Below are 11,379 nucleotides of genomic sequence, written 5' to 3' on the forward strand. Positions count from 1 at the left end.
GCTGGTGGGGCCGTTCAGCAAAGATGCTTCGAGTTCTAGCCCTCCTTCCCGTCTCGGCCTTCGATCGTGATCAGTTGCAGAAGCCCAGTGGACTGCTGCGCGGAAATAGCATCTTGTTTGGGAGTGACTGTACGGCGAATAATGACATGCAGAGCGCCTTTGCAGAGTGCTGGCGGCAGCAATATGTATATCTTCCAGCGAGGTTGCCGTTGACCACCTTGGGCCGGTTGCTCCCAGATCGATCTGTTCCGCGCCAACTCAAACCGGCCGAAGCACGCATCTGACAGCGCGACAAGATGAAGGCGTCAACTCTGCTGTTGCCCATCCTGACGGCTTCTGTCTCGGCAGTGTAAGTGCTGGCAACTGTCTCTGACCGGCAGATGCTGTCTTCAACGTTACGGAGTGCAGAGTCTAACTCGTCGATTCTCGCAGACCAAGCCAACTCGACACACGACAGACTGGGACCATCCTCGCTTCCTACGACTATGTCATTGTGGGTTCTGGTCCCGGCGGAGGCCCGCTGGCTGCTCGGCTCGCCATTGCCGGCAAGAAAGTCCTCCTCATCGAAGCCGGCGACGACCAGGGCGCGTCGATCCCGTACCAAGTCCCCGCCCTGAACCTGCAGTCGACCGAGTATACGCCCATGCAGTGGGATTATTTCGTCAACCACTACAGCAGCCTCAATGCCCAGAAGAAGGACTCCAAGATGACATATCGGACAGCGTCGGGAGAGCTGTACTCTGGACTGAACCCACCTTCTGGTGCCACCCCTCTCGGCGTCTTGTATCCTCGAGCCGGCACTCTGGGTGGCTGCGCTGCCCACAATGCCCTGATCACAGTGTATCCTCATGCGAGCGATTGGGATCGGATAGCCACACTGACTGGCGATACCTCCTGGCGCGCGTCGGCCATGCGCAACTATTTCAAGCGTCTTGAGAGCGCTCGGTACCTCCCAAATGGTGTCGCCGGCCACGGGTTCAGCGGCTGGCTGACAACAAGCGTCACTGATCTCGGCCTTGTCATCAAGGATCTCAAGCTCCTCACCGTCATTGTCTCTGCCGCTTCGTCCATGGGCCAGAGCTTCCTGGGTCTGATTCTGTCGACTGTAGCCGGCTTGGGTCAGGTGCTGCTGCGCGACATCAATGTCGATTCGCCGTCGCGAGATGCCGCCGAGGGCCTGTACCAGGTGCCCATTACCGTCAAGGACGGCATTCGCGTCGGGCCTCGGGAATTTGTTCTTGACACGGCAAACGCAAAGAACGCGGACGGCTCCCGCAAGTACCATCTGGACATCAAGATGAACACGCTCGTCACCAAAGTCCGCTTCGACAGGACGGCAGCCAAGCCTCGAGCCGTCGGCGTCGACTTCCTCTCCGGCAAGAGCCTTTACAAGGCCGACCCCCGAGCGCAGCAGGCTGCCACCTCGACCGCTGGCTCTGTCAACGCCACGGCCGAGGTCATCCTGTCCGCGGGCGCCTTCAACACGCCGCAACTGCTGAAGCTCAGCGGCGTCGGCCCGAAGAAGGAGCTCGAATCCTTCGGTATCAGCGTCGTCGCTGACCTTCCCGGCGTCGGCACCAACCTCCAGGATCGATACGAGACGACCGTCATCGGCGAGACTGAGACCGACTTTCAGATCATCGAGGGCTGCACGTTCGGCCGCTCCGGCGACCCGTGCCTGAAAAAATGGCAGGCCGGAGGTGACCGCGGCATTTACGGCTCCAACGGCATCTCCCTCGGCGTCGTCAAGAAGTCCTCCGTCGCAACGGGCGATCCTGATCTCTTCATTGCCGGCGCGCCCGTGGCCTTCCCGGGCTACTATCCGGGCTACTCGGCCGATGGGACAGCCGACCGCAAGCACTGGAGCTGGATCACGCTCAAGGCTCACTCGAGGAACCGCGCCGGCACCGTTCGTCTCCGATCCTCGGACCCCCGCGACATGCCGCTCGTCGACTTCAACTACTTTGCCCAGGGTGGCGCCGAGGACAGAAAAGCTGTCGTCGAGGGCATGAAGCTGTCCAGGAGGATGTTCAGGGACGTCATCCCCCTTGCCGGCGGCTTCACCGAGGTGTGGCCTGGCCCAGGCGTGTCGGATGACGAACTGGAGGACTGGGTGACGAACGAGGCCTGGGGCCACCATGCCAGCTGCACGTGTCCCATTGGCAAGGACGGCGATCCCAATGCTGTGCTAGATTCCAAGTTCCGGGTCCGAGGTGTCAATGGGTTGAGGGTCGTCGATGCTTCGGTGTTCCCTGAAATTCCGGGCTTCTACATCGCAGTACCGGTATACATGATCAGTGAGAAGGCGGCAGACGTCATTTTGGGTGTCTGAACATGATGTGGCGGTCTCGGAGTAATAAAGCACTGAAGAGAATTGAATGATAAATTCCTGTTTTCACCATCATATCCTGAATAAGGGGGGGTTGAGATGCCTGCCTATGATTGCATTGGGCGACAACACCAGTACAGGTTACTACGACGACTATCAGGTACCTCATCAGGCAACCTCAGTTCACGTCCTTGGAGGCCACACATACCATCTGACCGGTGAGAAACCAGAGAAGTGGCGAAGAATCCACCCATTCTTACCGCAACATCCTGGCGGTCATGTACGAGCATTCGGCCTCATGGAATACCAACTCATCGGGACCGAATCAGAGTGCAGAAATAGGCTGATGCTTCATGCAAACGAATCAACCTCAAGGCGATTGTCACCCGCTCATAGGCAGCCATTGACTCGACTAGTTTTTCGACCCACAGGCGATCTTCTGCCAAGTTCATGAAGCATCTCACATGGATCGTTCGCAGCACATCGTATGCGTAGATTGATTAGTCTGCGGTGCATGGGCATATGGCTTGTGTCACCAAAGGTGCGTGATGCCTTCAATCTACATCAGCTCTTTCGCTCGTCATCTCGCTATCCCGAGCGCGGTTCGACACGACAGGGGGCCTTTTCCCGAGTATTGGCGCCCGAAACGCACCACGTCAAATTGGGCTTGCATTTTGCAAGCACATGTAGTCTAACGACATCCCCCACGACCACTTGCCAAAACCAGAGCAAGCGTCCACAATCTATTCTTTTGCCTCAATCTCCTGTATGGCCTTGAATACGCCGTTCGCCCTCTCGTCAAACTCTCTCCTCGCCTCCTCCTGCAGCTCATACGTCTCAGCAAGCCGGTCCACCATGTGCGGCGGCAGCACGGCCTTCTTGGCAGCCCTGTAGTCATAGATGGTGACCTCTTCGATGCACCGCGCCGCGACCCGGCGGTGCTGTTCAGAAAGAAGCAGGGCGTCGAGTTTGAGGTGGTCGGACGCATAAGTCGGCCTCTCGGCGAGCTTGTAGACCACGGTGACTTGGTCGGGGTACGCCATAGGCTGTAGGGCGGGGTCAGCACCGCAACACAGCATTCAGTCAGGGCGCATGGGTGGGGTTTCGGGCATACGAATTTGAAGTCCGTCTTGATGCTCTTCAGAATGAGTCCTACGCCGCGCGGCGACATGATCTCGGCCCATTCCTTCGCCGCTTCGGGGCCGTCTCGCTTGCCGTGGGACAGGATCCAGTTGACGCGTGCTGATTCGGCGAACTTGTTGTACATGACATTATTGACGTGGCCTAGGCGGCGATGTAAGCGATGATTGATGCGAGGCCTGCTGCCGGGGCCAATGCAGCCTTACCCTGTGAACGTCAGCGGCTGTCATTGACACTAGGGAGAGCCACTGACCATTGAATCCTACTCATCCCGAAGCAAGACCACCTAGTCAGTCGCCAGAAACCACCCAAACGTATGCCGTCCGTCGTGCTGAACTCACCATGTCACCCCAATTCACCTGATGCCGGTCAAGACCCCTCCACCCCTCACCCGTCAGGAAGCCATCGCGCCCCGCGAGAAAACCGAGCCACTGCGTCTCCGTGAGCCGCAGCAGCTGCCTCGCCTCCTCATGCTTCCCCGAGCGAGACTCAACCGAAGCAATCCGTCGGATCCGTGCCTGTAGATCCGACAGCCATCTCGAATTCAACGGGCTGGCGGCCGCGGCGGGCGTGGGTGTTTCTGAGACAAGCCTGCCTGGCGTATGCAGGCGGGCGCGAGAGGGCAGACGCGGTGAGGCCCTTGTGGTGCATCTGGAGCGAATCTGATGAGAAATGAGCGTCAAGGACCGCATTTTGGAAGCAAATTGATCCATAGCGATGAGTATGAGAGGGTCAGAGGCCGATAGCGGTAGTGCAACCGGGGATTCAAGGCCAAGTCAGGTACCAGTCGGTCGGTAGCTGCTTACGTCAATCCAGCGCGCATAGCCTCGGCATTAGACGCTCGGTAGGCACTTGGTGGGGGGGGGGCTTTTGACCCGAGGGCCGGGTCCGAAATCACGGGCGGGTCGGCTCCGGGGTGCGCCGCTTGTCCTCCGAATCTGCGGGGCCGCTTCCAGTCGCATGTCGCCAGTCCTGGTACGGCTCTCTTTGCCGTTGCGGAGGGCTGGCGGAAGAGGCTGCCAAAATGGCACATAGAGGAGAGGATCTGGTCAGGCCCTGTAGCGGTCGTCGTCCCACATTCCAATCGAAGAGTCCAAGCCGAGTTCCATGACAGAACTGCTCATCTCGTCGAGCCCCAAGTCTCTCGAACCCAAATCCCACCACAATTTGATCTCTCTCTCCAGCGATGAGCTAAGTGCACTCCACATCGACAGCAACGTCGTCCTAGCCCTCGCTGCAACCATGCCCCGAGAACCGAAATGAGAACCCGGTAGGACCAAGGCTCGGGAATCCCGCAGGTCGGATATCCCGCAGGTTGGATATCCCGATCGGCGCCCCGGGCTGATTGGCGCGACAAGTCTTGCATTCGGACGATATCTGCCATCCAGGTGTCACCCTTCACAACCTTTCTTGCAACGCCGGCATCTGCCCAATGAAGGCATCGTTTCTCCAGACGACCAGGAGAAAATGACCCCACGAGTTCAGAGATCCGTATCGATCCACCTCTGGAGCAAAAGGGGGAGAAGGGGGGGGTAAACATGGCGAAAAGAGCCGGTGTGGCAAGGGTATTCCCCACGGGGTCAGGCCAAGATGATCTGGGTTTGTTGTGATTTCGAGATCTATATTTCAAAGCAGCCTCAAACTCGATGTTACCTTGCAGCACTACGGGTGAAGACCGACGTCATTTCCTGTCGGCACGTTCATGGGCCCGCACCCTCATAACGCCCTCGCCAGTGTGTGCAGCTGTTCGATCTTGTTTGCAGTAGATAGTCTGGAGACCACGAGTCGTCCGGTGTCCTGGTTCCATAGGGAAGGTGCCGGAGTAGTCCCGGAGGCTGTGTTGGTCAGCCAAGGCCCTTCGATCACGATGCAACCCCACGTCCGCGGACCTCGTAAATGCAGTCTACCCCGCAAATCCGCATCCTCAGACCGACAGAGCGACACATCTTTTGGGAAAGCATGCTGTGCAAATCGGGCATCTCGCCATAGATGGGAGCGACACCATGTCGATCGAAATGGCCAGTATCGGAGTGTCACCATGCGAGGATCACCTCCTACCTGCGAGGTTAAAAGTAAGTCGGGTCTAGCCAACATGAGGCAGAATCATCACCTTGGATCGCCCGAGGTTTCTGTTCACCAAATCAACATGGCCCTCAACATTGGCCGCCTGTCTTTTGAGCATCACCGCTCCGCCCTCGGCATAGCCGAGACCGAACCTAGAATCTCATGGCGATTCAATGGCACGGTTCAGGACTGGACCCAGAGCAGCTACGACCTCGAAATCATGCGCGGCAGCAGCGAGCCCAAGAGCTTCGCTGTAGACTCTTCAGACTCCGTGTACGTGCGTGGCCGGATGACCCCCTAGGTGAAGCTGAAGGTGCCGAAGTTCGTGTCCGTGCTCGTGGCGCCGACTCCGAGACGCCCTGGTCCGACTGGGTCCACGTCGAGACGGGGCTAACAGACAAGTGGGAGGATGTGAGCCCCATCACAACGCTATGCAAGCAGCCTACCGACGGACCGAAGCGGCCCATGTACTTCCGGAAAGACTTTGACGTACCCTCAAACCTCAAGTCGGCTCGCCTCTACATCACGGCCTTGGGGCTCTATGAGGCCGAGATCAACGGACGTCGAGTAGGAGACCATGTGCTCGCGCCAGGGTGGCAATCCTACAACCACCGACACGTCTATGACACGTACGACGTCACTGAGATGCTCGTCGCTGGTGAAAAATCAGTCCTCGGCGCCGTTGTTGGTGAAGGCTGGTTCTCTGGGCGCCTCGGATGGGGCGGCGGAAATCGAAACATCTATGGCGATACGCTCGGCCTCTTGGCAGTGTTGATTTTAACAGCCGAAGACGGGACGGCCATCGAGATACCTACCGACGCGTCGTGGAAGTCCTTGACTGAGGGTCCCATCGTCTCGGGCGAAATCTACAATGGGGAACACTTCGACGACCGCATCGCTGTCGAGATTGAAGGGTGGGCAACGCGCTCTTTCAACGCCTCCGGCTGGTCTGGCACTCGATCGCTAGACAAGCTCAGAGGCCGCCTCGCCTCGCCCGACCAGCCGCCCATCCGAGCCACCGAAGAGATCAGACCACAGCGTATATTCAAATCCCTATCGGGCAAGACGCTGGTTGACTTTGGCCAGAACCTCGTCGGCTGGCTCCGAATTCGGGCCACCGGTCCGTCCGGTCACCGGATCCAGCTCAGACATGCAGAAGTCCTCGAAGACGGCGAGCTTGCCCGGAGACCCCTGCGTCAAGCCTGGCAGGAGGAACAAGTCTGGCTGAGTGGTCGGGAGATCACTTATGAGCCAAAATTCACCTATCACGGCTTCCGCTTCGCCCAGGTTGATGACTGGCCTGCCGAGACGCCGCTGGACGCCGACCACTTGATAGCTGTCATTGTGCACACGGACATGGAGCAAACGGGTTGGTTTGAGTCGTCGAACGAGCTCATCAACAAATTTCATTCCAATGTGCGCTGGTCAATGAAGGGCAACTTTATGTCTATCCCAACAGACTGTCCCCAGCGAGACGAACGCGCTGGGTGGACAGGTGATGCTCACATGTTTGGGCCAACGGCAAACTACCTGTACGACACGGCCGGTTTCTGGCGTGGCTGGCACCGAGACGTGTGGTCGGAAATGTCTTCCAACGGGAAGATGATTCCGTACGCATACACACCAACAATCCCCTCAGGTTTCGGTGATCAAATACCGACCGCCATCTGGGGAGACGTGGTCGTCGGTAGTCCTTGGAATACATGGCAAGCGTTTGGCGATTCTGTATTACTGAGGGAACACCTCCCACAGGCTCAAAATTGGATCGACAAGGGCGTTGCGAGGAACAGCGATGGTCTTTGGGACCGCACAAAGTTTCAATTCGGAGATTGGCTCGATCCCGAGTCGCCATTCAATGATCCGGCCCAGTCCATGACGAGCCCGTATCTCGTCGCCGATGCCTACCTAGTACAGATGACGGGACTTCTCGCTGACATCGTTGAGGCACTGGGCGAGGCTGGCGATGTGGTAGACAAGTACCGCGCACAGCGCTCTGACTTGCAGCAGATGTTCCAGCAAGACTGGATGTCCGATGGTCGGCTCGCCAACGCGACCCAGACTGCCTATGCTCTGGCTCTCGAATTTGATCTCTTTTCCAACGTCAAAGACCTGACGAATGGCACTGATACTCTGCGGCAGCTGATCGCCGATAACGATTATCTCGTCGGCACCGGCTTCGCGGGAACCGCGCCTCTCGGTGGCGCCCTGACCAAGGTGAACGCAACAGAGGACTTCTACCGAATGCTGCTCCAGGAGAAGAGTCCCTCATGGCTCTACCAAGTTGTCATGGGCGGAACGACCACCTGGGAACGATGGGACAGCCTTCTTCCAGACGGCTCGCTAAACCCCGGCGAGATGCTGAGCTTCAATCACTATGCATTCGGCTCGGTCGCCGACTGGATTCATCGAAACACGGGGGGGATCGCCCCTGCCGAACCGGGCTACAAGAGAATAAGGGTCGCGCCCGTTCCAGGAGGCGGTATCACCAAAGCGAAGGCCACTTTAGTCAGCCCCTTCGGAAGGATTTCGACGGAATGGAGTGTCGATGAGCATGGTTTCCATCTCACATTGGAAGTGCCACCAAACTCTCGTGCTATTGTGGTCATGCCTAGCACCGGCCGGTCTATCGAGGTTGGTTCAGGCAGTCATGAGTTTAGCGATGCTGGGTTCCGCATGCCTGGAAGCGGTTGAAAGGGTAGAGTTCAATTCGCAGGTTTCCTTGAGAGATTAGTCTTCGGAAAAAGCAAACTTATGCAATGTGGGAGGAATATGGTGTACCATCTCTCGCATCTGAATTTTAATGACTCGAGAGTTGAGCAAATCCACCCATGAAATCGACGAGGGTCATCGCAGGGCGCCCAGGACCCTATAAACCATGACATCAGAACTGGCACCCCGCATAAAGTTGTCGAAAAATGTCATATCCACGCCCTACGGAGCCCAATCATCTACCCCGGCGGCGAGATACGGGGTCGGGGACCGCGCTTGGTACGCTTGGTGCACTTCGTTGTTGTTGGAGTTGGAAGGCAGAGACCGGGATCATCAGCCGTAGACGCTGAAGTACTGAGCATTGTCTGAGGTGTGGGTAGATGAGGGTGTAAAGAGGAAAGCCGTCATCGGCGGCGAGCATTACTACGTTGGCTTGGTCACTTGTTTGAATCAGTGATATACTGACTGGGGCGTTTCGCCCCTCCCAAAAACGGACAAACTTTCATGCGTATGGCTGTCCTTGTACTTCCCTCCCTTCTGACGTGCTTCCGCGGAATGGGTGCGCCGTGGGGGGGCCCAGTGACGGGGATGCCTGTCAGCAGGTGCCGCCAGCACGTTCCAAAGGCAGGCGCACAGGACGTGGGTTGGGGTTGTCCCTGCCCCGTATGACCCCGAATGTCTTGCATTTCGTTGCGTTACTTCCTAGCCTTACCAACATGATGTACTCGCCTGACCAGGCATGTCACTGCTGCTCTCAGTTACCCCGCTGGCAGAACCTGACAGGTATCACAGCGCAGCGACATATTGGCTTGACGGACGCAAATAACCTCCTCATCATCACATTATCGCAGCGAATACTTACGGAAGTTACTTGACTTGCCGACATGCTTGGAGAGAATCATTTGCAATCGTCAAAGCCTGTCGCTTCCTTTTTCTCGACATTTCCCTCTAATCCTCAAGCCTAGCCTTCCCTTTGATCATGACGTTCTCGGGCTCAGCTCCTTCCGGCTCTTCGGCCTCGTCTTGCACCGCAATTTGAGGGACAGGCTAGTGGTTTGACATGATGACGTGAAGCTATCGTCACTGATCACCCAAGAAACGCCTTTGAGCACACACGAGGTCGTCAGGGAGGGCGGCTCGGAACAAATCCAACATGCCGAATGGAACGTAACACGACATTGGGGCCCGGCGAAGTAGTGCTGACTGACAGATTCAGTGCTGAATCCAACATTTCATCATCGCGAGCGGTCAAGAACACAGCATGCTTCAGCTAAAGATCCAGCTCCAGCAGGTGTCTCACCAGCCATCTCCTACGTCCTCCCACGAGATGTCTCCGGGAGCGACTGACCGTAAATTTGAAGAGCGGTGGACTGTTGACTAGCGAAACATGGCTCCATCGCGACTTTGAGACCGGCTGCAGCCTCGAAGCCATAGTCCGTTTGGGCCCGAAGCTTCATTTGCGCCTTGCCGTGGTTGGGGCTCATTTTAGAGGCTGGCTATTCCGGGACACGAGCCTCTCTCTGTGTGACATGTGGTCGCGGAGAAGGCTCGAGTCGTCAACCACCAATTCGGCCTGGAAGCGTATCCGCTGAGACAGCGTGGGAGCTACTCCCGCCATGGTGAGAGACATTGGGAGCCCAGATGACCAAGGCAGCCCGTCACGAGCAAGGCCCAAGCCGGATCGCCGCAGCACCCGCACTCGGCCGCCGCTCGAAAGGTGCAAATACAAGCCACGATGGCGATGCCGACTGGACGCTGTTACGTTACCGTATGCGAAGGGCGGAGGGGGGAAGAGACAGTCGGCGTCGGGACGACAGTCAGCACTCGGCATGGCTCGCCAGAGTTGGTGTGGTCAGCTGCTCAGCCGCAAGCACACCAACGGATGCAAAGGCTAGACATTCGGCCATGCGGCGCCGTGCCGCGATTGGGGCGAGTCCGCCTGCCAGGCGGAGCAAAGCCCGTAAGCTGGGGAAGTGGATGACGCTGCCGTTGACGCTAGACCCGATCGGCTGAAGGATGCACCCAACGACTACAGACACGAGTGAAAATAGCAACGCGAGGTGGCTTGCCAAGTGGCTTACTGGCCCGCTGGCCGGAGTGTTTAAGCTTCCCCCATGTGCTCAGCTTGTCCCATTCGGGAGTCGCGTTGGCCGTCGAGTCCACCGAGGACATTCGTAAGAATTCCCGTCAGATCGTCGGATCGCAAGCCCCCTCCACAGCGAACACTCAGGCGTAAGGCTGAGTAGGCCGAGTAGTCGGTGAAGCTGCGCCCAATCTGCAGCAGCGCACCAACTATGGTGGCCTACCTATGTCCCTAGTTGTCTAAGGCGGGATAGGGTATGTGCTTGTGGAGGCGGAGGCGGAGGCCATGGGAAGCTTACACCAAGACTCGAGCCGTACAGTAGGCCAACAACATCAATCGTATCGCCTCACGGACATGAGGAATAGGAGCTGCTGGAGTGTTGCACCTATATAAGATCTAATGATCTGTTCCTACCATCTATTGTTCCTCATCACTCTCATCACTCACAGCATCTTCCGTCCTCATCCATCCATCTCATCTACCCTCGTCTCAACTAATCACTTACACGACAATCTCACGTACCTACAACCCCACCTTTATCTACCCAACCCAACACCAAGCACTTAATACCTATACCTCCACACTTCAACATGCGCTACTCCCTTACTCTCATCGCCTTTGCCGTCACGGCCCTCGCCCTCCCCACCGCCAAGCCCGCCGACGACGGCTCATGGGCTCCGGGCAAATACGAGGGCCCCGGCACCCCCTACGATGACGGCAAGTGGTACCCTGGCAAATATCCCGGCGCCAAGGAGAAGCGCGCCGACGACGGATCCTGGGCGCCCGGAAAGTACGAGGGCGCCGGTACACCTTACGACGACGGCAAGTGGTATCCCGGCAAATACCCTGGCGCCAAGGAGAAGCGGGCCGATGATGGCAAATGGGCTCCGGGCAAGTACGAGGGTGCCGGTACCCCCTATGACGATGGAAAGTGGTACCCTGGAAAGTATCCCGGTGCCAAGGCAAAGCGTGCCGACGATGGCAAGTGGGCTCCGGGCAAGTACGAAGGCCCTGGCACTCCCTACGATGACGGCAAGTGGTACCCTGGAAAGTA

At 57.6% G+C, this 11,379-nt stretch overlaps 5 protein-coding genes across 5 annotated transcripts in view; 4 read left to right on the top strand and 1 right to left on the bottom strand.

Annotated features, from left to right (window-relative positions):
- Nucleotides 1-296: 296 nt before the first annotated feature.
- Nucleotides 297-2,332, top strand: VDBG_01005 (alcohol dehydrogenase; the record flags this gene model as incomplete). Its single annotated transcript, XM_003009276.1, has 2 exons — nucleotides 297-349; nucleotides 433-2,332. The coding sequence occupies 2 exons, from the start codon at nucleotides 297-299 to the stop codon at nucleotides 2,330-2,332; spliced, it is 1,953 nt and encodes a 650-aa protein (XP_003009322.1).
- A 740-nt stretch (nucleotides 2,333-3,072) lies between these two features.
- VDBG_01006 (conserved hypothetical protein) lies at nucleotides 3,073-4,161 on the bottom strand (the record flags this gene model as incomplete). The annotated part of the gene is made up of 3 exons (XM_003009277.1): nucleotides 3,073-3,375; nucleotides 3,723-3,731; nucleotides 3,811-4,161. The coding sequence occupies 3 exons, from the start codon at nucleotides 4,159-4,161 to the stop codon at nucleotides 3,073-3,075; spliced, it is 663 nt and encodes a 220-aa protein (XP_003009323.1).
- A 1,454-nt stretch (nucleotides 4,162-5,615) lies between these two features.
- On the top strand, nucleotides 5,616-8,224 carry VDBG_01007 (alpha-L-rhamnosidase A; the record flags this gene model as incomplete). The annotated part of the gene is made up of 2 exons (XM_003009278.1): nucleotides 5,616-5,806; nucleotides 5,950-8,224. 2 exons carry the CDS (start codon nucleotides 5,616-5,618, stop codon nucleotides 8,222-8,224), a joined length of 2,466 nt encoding a protein of 821 aa, XP_003009324.1.
- A 1,659-nt stretch (nucleotides 8,225-9,883) lies between these two features.
- Nucleotides 9,884-10,255, top strand: VDBG_01008 (predicted protein; the record flags this gene model as incomplete). Its single annotated transcript, XM_003009279.1, has 1 exon — nucleotides 9,884-10,255. One exon carries the CDS (start codon nucleotides 9,884-9,886, stop codon nucleotides 10,253-10,255), a length of 372 nt encoding a protein of 123 aa, XP_003009325.1.
- Nucleotides 10,256-10,915: 660 nt separating this feature from the next.
- The window catches only part of VDBG_01009 (conserved hypothetical protein), a gene marked incomplete at both ends in the record, with an annotated part of 1,774 nt that continues 1,310 nt past the window's right edge, over nucleotides 10,916-11,379 (top strand). The window contains one exon of the mRNA XM_003009280.1: nucleotides 10,916-11,376. Within this exon, the coding sequence (XP_003009326.1) occupies nucleotides 10,916-11,376 (461 nt within the window). The remainder of the gene's footprint in view (nucleotides 11,377-11,379) is intronic.

The sequence above is a fragment of the Verticillium alfalfae genome, genomic scaffold (genome assembly GCF_000150825.1).
Source record: "Verticillium alfalfae VaMs.102 supercont1.1 genomic scaffold, whole genome shotgun sequence".
NCBI lineage: Eukaryota > Fungi > Ascomycota > Sordariomycetes > Glomerellales > Plectosphaerellaceae > Verticillium > Verticillium alfalfae.